At 43.0% G+C, this 12,948-nt stretch overlaps 1 protein-coding gene across 3 annotated transcripts in view; it reads left to right on the forward strand.

Annotated features, from left to right (window-relative positions):
- Nucleotides 1-12,948, forward strand: part of LOC126175869 (meiotic recombination protein DMC1/LIM15 homolog) — a 162,781-nt gene that overhangs the window by 114,012 nt on the left and 35,821 nt on the right. For 2 of the 3 annotated variants that reach the window (XM_049922886.1, XM_049922887.1), the window contains exon 6: nucleotides 1,920-2,102. The exons of the other annotated variant lie outside the window; for it this stretch is intronic. In XM_049922886.1, coding sequence (XP_049778843.1) covers nucleotides 1,920-2,102 — 183 coding nt within the window. The remainder of the gene's footprint in view (nucleotides 1-1,919; nucleotides 2,103-12,948) is intronic. 3 annotated transcript variants of the gene reach the window in all.

Raw genomic sequence — 12,948 nt, forward strand, 5'->3', positions numbered from 1 at the left:
AATCATTACTGGGGACGAAATCTGGGTTCACTTCCATCAACCAGAAATGAAGACAGCGAGCAAGGAATGGCACCATTCCTCATCACCGAAACCAAAGAAGTTTCAAACAGAACCATCAGCAGCGAAGGTTATGCTGACTCTCTTTTGGGACGAAAAAGGTTTCATTTTGGAGCATTACATGCCTAGAGGGACCACTGTCACCAGTACATCATACACAGATCTCCTAAAAAATCATCTGCAGCCTGCAATCAAATCAAAGTGACATGGATTGCTGTCAGCAGGTGTCCTTTTGCAACATGACAATACAAGGCCCCACACTGCCCATACAACAGTTGCAACAATCAGAGACCTGCATTTTGAGTGTCTTCCTCATTCACCATACTCACCAGACTTTGCCCCAAGTGATTTCCATATGTTTGGACCTCTCAAAGACGCAATGGGGGGAAAGAAGTTCCATTCTGATGAAGAGGTACGCCACGTGGTGCATGAGTGGTTGCACAGACTACCAAAAGAATTTCTTTCTAAAGGAATTTATGAACTTTGTAAGCACTGGAGGACTTGCATTGAGCATGGGGTAGTTTATGTTGAAAAGTGATACAGCTTTGTACCACTTCTGCACAATAAATAATATTTATAAAAATATTTAAGATTTTCATTTAACTCACCCTCATATATGGGTATATTTCCTGTGCTGTCCTTGGTGGACATATCGATGTGGATGCACAGTAACACAGTTTTCATTGCTTTATGGACCAATAGCAGTTGTTTGCATCATTCTAAATGATGTTGCAAATTTGTTCTTATAGTAGTGGCGTAACATGAAAACATCAGTGTTCTTTGACAAGTCATTCCATTACTGTCTTCTGTACTTCAGCTATGCAGTCTCCTTTGTAAACTGACTGAATTTTACCAGCTTCCTGTCAAGGAACCAAGGTCTCCCACTTGTCATAACCAAGCCTATGTGATTACCCCATTTTATATCCCTATGTACTGTTACACCCTGGCATATTAATGATTCTGTGATAGTGTCATTTGCCCATTTCAAATGAAGAACAATCAAGGTCATATTTTCATGTAGTATCATAACTGTGGACATTATCATTCTCTTTGAACTAAATGTGTTATTTAAATCAGATTTCATTGCACTACATATGTTCTGTGTAAATGAAGAAAAAAACAAAGCAGTATTGCAGTAAGCTTTTCATTTTTTACTTTGCAAATTTTTACTGCACAATAGTGAGTAATAAGAATGTGTAGCACTCCCTTCACATCAGCTGACAAATATTTTTTAATGAACTGGGCATTCAACTAAATCTTCACAGAAATAAAGAAAGTATATAATGTACGCAGAAAAATCTACCAGTCCTTTCTCAACAATGCTGCCCTGTAACAGATGATATTGCCAGAGAATATTATACAAGACATGGCATTCACTTAAGTGAAAAGGGAAAATCTCTCATAAATCCATAAACTGTGCATTTAATAACAGTTATCATGCTGTGTTCCCCTGCACAGATCCTGAGACCATTAAGAAGCATCTGTCAGATAATATGCAGTACTATTTAACCTAACTGTGTACTATTGTGCAATAAAAATCTTCCAGATCTGAGATGTGTTAAACCATAATGTTATTCCACGAAACATTAATAAATGAAATTAGGCTGCATCTCTGTACTTGTTAATTTATTTGTGTTAGAGATTCAATGATTCTGTTAAGGATACATTCCACATCTTTATTTGTCATGTCTTTTTAACTTATTGCTCAGCTTTTATTTTCTTGTTAGTGAAGATTGTCTCCTTTAGCAGGTAAAATAAGTTTAGCAATGAAATATGATGAAGCAGCCAACATTTTAACAATGTTTTAACATTTTCATTTTTATTTGTTGTGTATATTGTTAATATCAAGTGTTTATGCACAGGTAGTAGACTCTATTATGGCACTGTTCCGAGTAGATTTTAGTGGACGAGGTGAACTAGCTGATCGTCAACAAAAGTTGGCTCAAATGCTTTCTCGTTTACAAAAAATTTCAGAAGAATACAATGTTGCGGTCTTCATTACAAATCAAATGACATCTGATCCAGGAGCTGCACTTACATTCCAGGTTTGTTGTTGGGTAGAAACTATATTACTCATTTTTCATGAAAATATATTTTTAGCTAATATGTGCGGACAGATGTGTGTGTGTGTGTGTGTGTGTGTGTGTGTGTGTGTGTGCGCGCGAGTGTATACCTGTCCTTTTTTCCCCCTAAGGGAAGTATTTCCGCTCCCGGAATTGGAATGACTCCTTACCCTCTCCCTTAAAACCCAAATCCTTTCGTCTTTCCCTCCCCTTCCCTCTTTCCTGATGAAGCAATCCTGGGTTGTGAAAGCTTGAAATTTGTGTGTGTATTTGTGTGTTTTTTATTGTGGCTATCTACCAGCACTTTCTCTCGTGTGTGTGTGTGTGGGGGGGGGGGGGGGGGGGGGGGGCGTGCGGGCAGCAAGCAAGACAGCACTCAACATTTATACAGCACTGAACAAGCAAATGAAATAAATGTTGCGCATTAAACCTCAAAACTGATATTTGTCACAGGTTAAAACCTAGGTCTACTCAAGTCCACATTAGAGCCCAGTGGCAACAGATAAGAATCATTAAGCAGAAAAGCAAACACAGTCTAGGAAATCATGTAGGTCATCATATAAGGCACACAGAGACCACTACAGAATGCTCACATTGGCATACACTGAAGTGTCTTACAACAGACTACATCTGGCCTTTTATCGAGGCAGGTGGCTGACTGATGTGATACACAGCCCCACACTGTATGTCAAGTGGGTCACTAGGTTTCAGGCAGTTATAGCAGTTAAATAATGTACTTTTCATATCAGTGTCCGATTGGGCTACTAAATCCTTTCCCCACTGAAACAACACAAAGTTTCAAATATGTCCAGGCCGAAGGAGGGGGGCACTTCTGGGTGTGTCATGTTGCAGTGCTGGTGCCTCTCTGTTGATAGAGTGTTGGTCGTGGCTGGCTGTGTGGTGTCCTGTTTATTGGTGATGCTGGCTGATATACTTCCATTGGTGAGGATTTTGCCTTTGAGTGGGATGTCAGGACAGGTGGTTGAGGGTGCAAGCACTGCTAACTCCAGTGTTGGCACAGTTGGTCCTGGACTGTCACAACCATTACAAAATGATGGTTGTGGTGAGCCATAATCAATTTCCAAATCCCTACTAGAGTGAACCCAAATACATGTGACCACACGGGAGTGCCAAAATGGAACAATGTGGTATTGTTCTCCTCTTGTCCCAGCAGCAGAAACAGAAAACTGAAGGGGGGGTCATGTGGGTGGTCTTCGTAGCAACTCAGCGAGAATGTTGGCTTTGATGGGCAATGCTCCATATTTTGCTAGAAAACTATTTAAGTCTCTTTCATAACTCAACAAAATGAATTCTTTAAGCATTTGATTTTAAGTGTATGCATAGATGTCTCCACATTTCCATTGAACATGGAATGAAATGTGTGTGAGTGTGTGTGTGTGTGTGTGTGTGTGTGTGTGTGTGTGTGTGTGTGTGTGTGTGTGTGTGTGTGACTATATGTTTGGTGCTGTTATGGGTGCAGCTGTAAGTTTTAGTTATTAGAGGATCCTTAATTTATATTGGAGATGATCCTCAATAAAGCCATAATAGTGGTTGCCTTACTGGTAAACTGTAACTTGACCAGATACAGGATGTGAATCTATTACAAAGAGTCATATACTTTCCAAAAATAAGTCCCACTGCAATCAGTGTGGAGATATTTCCACTGATGTGTGGATTCCAATCCTGAAGAAAAAATAGAGAGAGATGTTGTTTCATGTGTTCTGCTTCCCTGACAATTCTGCATAAAATGTATAATATTTTCATCAATTTTGGGCAGTAAAAACGTTACTCAGCAAGATTTTTCATCGCTGTAATTTGTCACTGTGATTAATGAATTAAATTCAAAGAGTGGTATCATAGTGAGCATGGAAAACTAAATCTGCACCCTTCCTTTTCAAATGTTAAGAGAGACAATACTTTGAAGCAGTTGATGATGTTTTGCAAAATATTGACACACAAAAGGATATTCTGACATTAACAGTATAATTGCCTATCCTTGTTACATATAAAATAAATGCTTCACTGAGAACATCATCTTACCTTGTAGCTGTTTCTACACTTCAAGATGTAATGAGGAAGTCTTCTGAAGTTTGGACATTGTATTGGTCTATTCATAAGTGTAAGGTCTCTTGGCTATCGAACTCTGGATTGGATCTCCTAGGCAATCTAGATAAAGTACCTTCATTTGAATGTTGTGATAGGCCCCAATAAATGTTGTGTTGAAAATCTGACAAATAAAATGTTCAAGAAAAATGTGTGTGGGAGTAAAAGTAAACTTGCGTTCTCAGCATAGTTCAGTAGAGTGCCATGCTTCCCACTATGAACAGGAGCATGCAGGTTGTGTACACTGTTCAGTTTGCCAAGACACTTCGAAAGATCATTTCAAGCTTAAACCATGTGCACATTGGCACTTTATGGCAAGAAGGGTCATCAGTATCGAAAGTTGACACCAAACTGGCACATGCTACAGTGAAGTCATTCAAGCACTATTATGAGGTACACAAAATTGAACACCTACACTTTTGTGTCCACCCTTGGTCAACAACACCAGCTCATTACCTCTAGCTGCAAATTATGGCTTATAGCTAGCCTGAGGAGAATGCAACAAAACTGTTCACAGTCTTTTTGGAGGCAACTGGGTTGTGTCAGCCCAGACAATATGTAACAATCTCCACACAATCAATTTGGACTCTAGGTACCCATTATAATAACCATCACCACCAAAGAGTGCAAAAGGGGTGGGCAAGGGAACACTTGGAACAGAACCTGGATCAGTGATGTCAGGATCTCCTCACAGACAAGTGTGGGATTTGTTTGAAGTTTGATGACTGTTACTGAAGAGTGAGGAGGCGACCAGGTGCCAATACATGTCTCATGCAACCTGTCTCATGTACTCAGGAGGGAGGTTAGTCAGTCATATTTATTGACAATGTATGTTCCATGTCATTAAATTCAAAATTTTTCTGGCAAATTAAATGTTTGAATAAATATCAGAATTGCAGCTGGTCATCATAAACTTCATTCCACAATATTTCAACTGGACACCTGCCAATCACCTTCAGGTGAGTCATCAAAGACTGCACAGATGTTCTCCACTTCGCATTATGTAGCGCGCTGATAGTATTGCGGCACATGTGTCGGAATCATGGGGACAGGAGAACCACACTGCCCGGTGGCAGCGTCCTCACTGGTGGAACTGCAAGGATAACTGTCTTCAGCATTGCCACTTGCCGCAGCTATCACAGTATTCTGGTGACTTCGTCTGAAGCAAATCTCGGAGATGATGGGATTCCATGCATTATGCAGATGGTAGCCACTGTTGTCATTCATTGGATTTTCCACAATGCGTATTTCTATGGATTCTTTTATAATGGATTCCCAAAAAGATGTTGCTGTGACCAAAATTAATGTTTTGCCGTACTCCGTTGAATGTCTGTTGGAGACACAATGTCCCACAACTGCAAACTTGCTAGGTTGCAAGAGGCGAGTGCAATGTTTATGTTCTGTGCAACATTCTTCCACTATGTGTGTTGTTTGTCCTATATAGGCTATACCACACTGGCAAGGTATTTTGTAAATTCCCACCTTCTGCAATAACAAACTATCTTTTGCTGATCCCGGCAGGTCCAAAATCTTGAATGGTGGGCCAAAAATCACTTTCACCTGAAAATTATTAAGGATTCTTGCTATTTTGAAGGAAATACTTCCAATGAAGGGAAGAAAAGCTAGGAACTTTGCTGGCACGTTCTCTTTATCCACTTCCCTGTTCTTGATTTTAGCTGAGAATGCCCTCTTAATTTGCCAGGTCGAGTATCCATTGTCTCTGAACACTGCCCTTAAATGTGCAAGCTTTTTAGGTAGACCATCTGTGTCTGACACTGTATGGGCCCTGTGTACAAGGGTTTTAGGCATACTCATGTGTTTGGGATGGCTGATGGCAACTTGAGGAGTGCAAGTACAAACCAGTGTGAGTGGGCGTACAGTAAACAGAATGTCTCAAAGAGCTGTCACTTTCCTGTCTAACCAAAACATCCAGGGATGGGAGACAACCACCTTTCTCCATTTCCATAGTAAATTGAATGTTCTCATGAATGGAGTTAAGATGATGTATAAACTCCATTAACTTATGTTCTCTGTGGGGCCACACTACAAGATATGTGGATGATACTTTCGTAATGTGGCCCCATAGAGAAGATAAGTTAATAGAGTTTCTACATTATCTTAACTCCATTCATGAGAACATTCGATTTATGATGGAATTAAAGAAAGATGGTTGTCTCCCTTTCCTGGACGTTTTGGCTAGGTGGAAGAATGACAGCTCTTTCGGACATTCTGTTTACTGTAAGCCCGCTCACACTGATTTGTTCTTGCATTCCTCAAGTTGCCATCAGCCATCCAAAACCATGAGTATGCCTAAACCCCTTGTACAGAGGGCCCATACAGTGTCAGATACAGATGGTTTACGTAAAAAGTTTGCACATTTAAGGGCAGTGTTCAGAGACAATGGATACTTGACCTGGCAAATTAAGAGGGCATTCTCAGCTACAATCAAGAACAGGGAAGTGGATAAAGAGAACATGCCAGCAAAGTCCCAAGCTTTTATTCCCTTCATTGGAAGTATTTCTTTCAAAATAGCAAGAATCCTTAATAATTTTCAGGTGAAAGTGATTTTCGGCGCACCATCCAAGATTTTGGATCTGCTGGGAGCAGCAGAAGACAATTTGTTATTGCAGAAGGCAGGAATTTCAAAATACCTTCCCAGTGTTGTATGGCCTATATAAGACAAACAACATGCATAGTGGAAGAATGTTGCACAGGACATAGATGTTGCACTTACCTTTTGCAACCTAGAAGGTCTGTAGTTGTGGAACACTGTATCTCCCACAGGCATTCAACAGAGTATGACAAAACATTAATCGTGGCCACAGTAACATCTTTTTGGGACTCAGTATTAAAAGAATCCATTGAAATATGCATTGCAAAAATCTAATGAACCGTGACAGTGGTTACCAGCTGGATAATGTGTAGAATCCCTTCATCTCCAAGATTTACTCCAGATGAAGATGCCAGAATAGTGCAATAACTGCGGTGAGCGGCAACGCCGAAAACAGCTGATCCTTGCAATTCCACAAGTGAAGGCACTGCCACAAGGTGGTATGGTCTTTCTGTCACCAATATTAAGGGCGTGCTAGACAAGCAGAGTGGAGAACATCTTTGTCAGTCTTCTATGGCTCACCTGAAGGTGACCAGCAGAAGTCCAGTTGAAATATCATGGAATGAAGTTTACAATGACCGACTGGAATTCCAAAATCTCTCCAAACAGTGTGTTCCATGTCGATGGTTGGTGCAGCTACTATATTTATTATTTACCTCTATTGAAAAACTTGTCTGATGCAAAGAAGGGTTTAGGGAGAAAAACTATCTGCAACTTGCTTCTAAACTTTTTTCTGTTGCCTGACAGGTACTCAAAAAGTTTCAGAACTAAGTTCTGTTTTAGATAAACATACACTTGATAGGGTAATGGGTTATATTTCCGTTTAGTATGGTACTTGTAGATTTTATTGTCCTCAAACTGAAAGAATATTTTGGTAATGTGGCAGCCATACCACAGAATAGTGTGTATGGCAGCACTCCAGTATTCACCCATGAGTGAAGATTTTATCTTTAGGCCAACTTTTGGCAACAGTGCAGTGCTCACAGATGCAGAAGAGACAAAATGAAAGCCATTGTGACTGAACCCCCATGTCATGTGGATGTTGACACTGGTCTCAGATTCTGTCAGCCACAGACCACATGGGTCAATTACAACTTGTGCTCCCCACCGACACTCTGACTAGTTTGAAGAGGTGCTGATCATTCACTCCATCCTGTCACATCCACAAATTATATGGCATCCCATGAGACAAGGTGTAATTTGCACTTTTGTTTGGACACGCATCCTTCACCTCTCCATGACCATGAGATCATACTACACACTCAATCACTGAGGAGTCTGCACCCTTCAGGATTAGTGGCTGAGCTATTTACCACAGTCATGTTACCATGGCATATGAATATTTTAGACTTTACTTTGGAAGTCTGAGACAATACTTCACAATTTTCTTATGTATCCCCCTTTCCCACTAAATGTATTGTTATGTAATCACATGTTTAATCAATTACCATCACCTGAGCCTACACCCTGGAGTGGGCACAGCAGTAGATGCCGGCTCATTACACTACAAACTTGAAAGTGGGGAAAATAATCATTTCCTGATTCATTGGTGACCACGATGTGATCTGTGGGCAAACATGTGGTGATGCACTTCAACAGTGGAATTGACATGGAACCACAAGTGGACTCCCCAACAAACGTTTCTGTGTTGGCCACAACAGTATTCACATATGGTTTGAACATTGAATGTTTATCCTTTTTGTGTGCATGTTTTCTCTGTGTATGTCTTTCCCTGTTCATGAGAACTTAGCTATTGGAGTATGACAGATATGGAGGAACTCCAAAAGGCAAAGGAAGACCTGTCAGCATGTAATCAGCTCCTGGAAACTGAGCTACAGACACAGCCCACACGCATGGATCTGACCCACCTGGAGACAACTCATGAGAATCTGCACATGCAAAACCGCATCACACCCACCTGACACCACTGGGTCGATGATTAATGTAGGGCTCATGTTCGTTAGGCTGCTCCCCTTTTGGCCCCATGACCCATTCATGTGAGCTCTACAAATCTGGATATGTAGTGAGCCAGATCGATCAAAAGTATGCAGCCAAAGTGGAGGGACATAAACACCACCTCGCTGACACAGTACTCATGTAAATGACTGAAGGGGGAATTTATCCAAGAGGTTTCATCATCTGAACAATGGTTGACCAATTGCTGCACCTAGGGGAATGTGGTGACCAGAGACCTTCGCAGTTCCTGCACCACCTGTGGGGAACCTCACACAGTTTGACAAGGTCTTAGACTCTCTATTGCATGGTATATGACTGCACAACCTCCTTGCACAGGTGCAAGTGGTAATAGCCATGCAGAAAGATATTCAGCGGGATGCAACTGCAAACTTGACCAGTCGGGTACATGATGCACTGGTGCAGTGCCACAGCTGCGGCAAACTGTGATGCAGCAACCCCATCTCTGCAGTTGCATACACTTATTGCATCCACTGCTTTGGATGCCAACCTACAGCATATAGTGCAGAACTTGTCCATCCTGGAGGCAGCACTCACCACACAGATCAATTTGTTGGCATGGCCAGAGGGCAGCAGGCATCACAGCAATAGCAGATGTGGCTACAGGAAACTCAGCTCTCACAATTGTCAGTGCAGCAACGGCCATTCTAATGGTAACCCCTCTTGTTGGAACCACCTCTGAGTGGTTACTGTTGGTACCACGCCAGTTTTTGCAATGAAGCAACCAAGTGCTGTTCACCGTCATCACACCCAAACACCAGCTGTGACCACACATGTACATGTTGTACCTGATGTGTCATCAGGGACCATAGGAAATGGTCTGCTTGCATAAGGATTAATATCATCTTTACTCTAGCAAAGTTATCCAAGAGACTATGACACCATAGAACATGGCTACTGTTGTGTTGCGAAAGAATGGATTGGAGAGTTGAATGGCAGGAGAGCAGTTTCAAAGCATCTGTTCATAGCAGAATGGTGTGGGGGCATGAGGTACCTTGTTGCACTGGTTTGGATTTGTCCGTTTTCCCTAAGATGATGTTAACACACCATAAGAAGGCAGAAACTTTGTATCTTGCAGCGGCAAACAATTCTGCCATAAAATCATACCGTACTCATCACTGGAATGTGGACCACAGACTGCACTGCACATTCACAAGGAGGTTCCCTGTAGCCAACCTCAATGAGCCAATCCTGGATGTGGATTTCCTCAACCACAACAAACTGCATGGTGACATCACAAATTCCCAATTGATCGACTCAACAATGAGTTTGAAGATAGTGGGGCAGCGACATCAGGCAATGTTTTTCAACATAAAACCTGTGACATGTTCTGGACCATATACAGAAATCCTGGAGTGCTGAGGGAAGTCAAACATATGACACTCCACCACATTTCTACCCCTTCCCCTCCCACCTCATGCTGCCCACATTGTCTCACACCAGACAGGCCCGTGGTAGCAAAGACTGAGTTTGAGGCCATGCTGTGACAAGGCCTCATGTGACTGTCAAGCAATTCATAGTCTTCTGCTTCAAGTTTAGTGCCAAAAAAGGAAAATTTGTGGTGCTCATGTGGGGATTACTACGCACTGAATTCAAGGACGGTGCCAGACAGATACCCAGTGCCATACCTATTGGATTTCAGCTATGCCTTGGTTGATTTGACTATATTCAGCAAGATTGACTGCACAAAGGTGTACATGTAGATCTCCATGGCACCAGAAGACATACAAAAAACAGAAATTTCCCTCCCTTTAAGCTTTTTGAGAGTGTATACATGACATTCGGTCTTTGGAATGCTGCCCAGACTTGGCAGCATTATAAACCCATTGAAATGGGTATTCAGAATAATGGAGATCGAATTTTTAGGGCATCTGATCACCACTACTAGACAATGTGCAGACAATCTTGCACATACCATGCCCGCAGGCATCCACCATACCTCAGTATGATCCACTTTTACCAGCGCCATCTGCATAATGTTGCCACAGTGCTGGAACCCCTGACTGTGGTGCTATGTGGCCTCACTCCCAAAGAAAAGTTCTTCATTACCTGGATGAATGCAGTGTAACAAAGCTTTGCTGAGTCCAAACATAGCCATGCCGTAGTGACACTGCTTGCAGCACAGTGTTACCTGTAGTTGCAGGTGCCTGCCAGACCGCTATGGGCGCAGTGCACCCACAACACACTGGCAGCAGCTGGCAGCTACTCAGTTTCTTTTCACACAAATTATCAGTGTCACAATGCTCGTGGAGTGTGTATGACTATGAGTTGCATGCTGTCTATCAGGTAGCGAAATACTTCCATTCATTGGCAAAAGCCTGCCCTTTTATCATTTTAACCAACCACAAGCTGATAACTCACACATTTCAGAGGAACAACATCAACTGTTCACCTCACAAACTACAACAGCTGGGGTACATGTTGCAGTTCACCACCGACATTCAACACTTTCCCGGGAGGGACAACATTGTCATCGATTGCTTGTGCTGTGATCGTGCTGCTATCAGCCCCCCATGAACTTTGAGGATGTAACACAAAAACAGAAGAGTGATGTGTGCCCTCAAGTATTATCTGGCCAGGACTCAGGAAAGACTGCCACCAGTGAGCATATGTGCATGCACATGCACACCATGCCAGTGTGCCAAAGTCAGGAGACATACCCATGCACCAATCAGCACCTTCCCTGATGCAACATTCTACTTTGCACATGTCCACCTAAACATTGTGGGTCCACTTCATCTGTTACAAGGCATGCCTTGGTATCTACTGACAATGGTGGACCATTTCACATGCTGCCCAGAGGCAATGCTAGTAGTGGGTATCATCACTGAGACCATTGCCACTGCCTTCGTTGACACAAGTGTGGCACACTTCAGCTACCGCAGTCACATAATGCCAGTTCAACAGTGTGCTGTTTACGCATGTTTCCTGACATGTGTGGCTACATCGAATGACCAGCTACCACCCAGCACCTAATGGCATGGCCAAACGGTTCTGTTGGATGCTAAAAGCATCCCAGACAGGTCACAAAGTCGTCTGGGTCAAAGCACTTCCGCTCTTACTCCTTGTCCTGTGAGTTTCATTTGCAGACCTCATCTACGGTCAGTTGCTCGCCATCCCTGGTGAATTCATGGAGGTGATACCACCACCACATGATTCCTTGGCCCCACCACTGCGAGGTCACATGGCCAGCCTCCAACTGCACACACACAGATGGTACAGCACCAACAGCATATTTGTTCATGTCAACTTGCAGCATTGCACCAATGTTATGTTATGTATAGATGTGGTACAGCCACCACATAAGTTGCCCCACTCGGGACCACACCGCATGGTCAGCCGCAATGAGAAAATGCTACAGATCGAATGTGATGAGAAGCCGACTAAAGTCTCCATTGACCAAGTCAAGCCAGCCTATGTCTTGACCATCCTGGATGTTGTTCATTTCTTTAACCTGGCAGAGGACCTGTCAATTAACAATGCTCCCCATGTAACCATTCAGGCAGACTGTGCTCAATTACTGAGGAGTATACCTCCAGAGACATACAGATGCCACAGCAGTCACTGCACAGCCACATGTGCCTCAGCCCATGCCCACCCCACCCAGGCAGCTTCGCGGGTCACACTCCACACAGGTGTGCCAGCCACCCCTACCACAGCAGCCAGCAGACTATGTCACATGAGCCAGCTGCCGTGTGTGCTTCAAATGCCTGTGGTGCATCATAATGATGTCACACTGCACAATGCAGCCAGCATGCACCCTGTCTCTACCTGTTGTTGAGACACTGTCTCTTTAAGGTCACCTCACCAGCTGTGATCTCATCTCCAGTTGAGCTCTGGATGTCACCTCTCATCTCACTGGTTGTTTGTCTGTCACAGCTCCTGGACCCACTGTCACATCTGTCTGCCTCCGCTGCACTGGACACTGAGGCTGCATGCACTCCTGCACTGGTTTCTGCATTATGTTCCTGTTGAGCCCTGGACACCAATCCCACATCACCTTGTCTGTTGCAGTTCCTAGACCCAGGTTTGAATCCTGAAGACACCATGTTTCTGTAAGCCTAGACTCTCCATGGTCTCTGTGCTCCTGCTGCTGCATGCATCAAGGCCACATCGACTGCCATGCTATGTTTCTGAGTT

Source organism: Schistocerca cancellata, chromosome 3, assembly GCF_023864275.1.
Source record: "Schistocerca cancellata isolate TAMUIC-IGC-003103 chromosome 3, iqSchCanc2.1, whole genome shotgun sequence".
NCBI classification, from domain to species: Eukaryota; Metazoa; Arthropoda; class Insecta; order Orthoptera; family Acrididae; genus Schistocerca; species Schistocerca cancellata.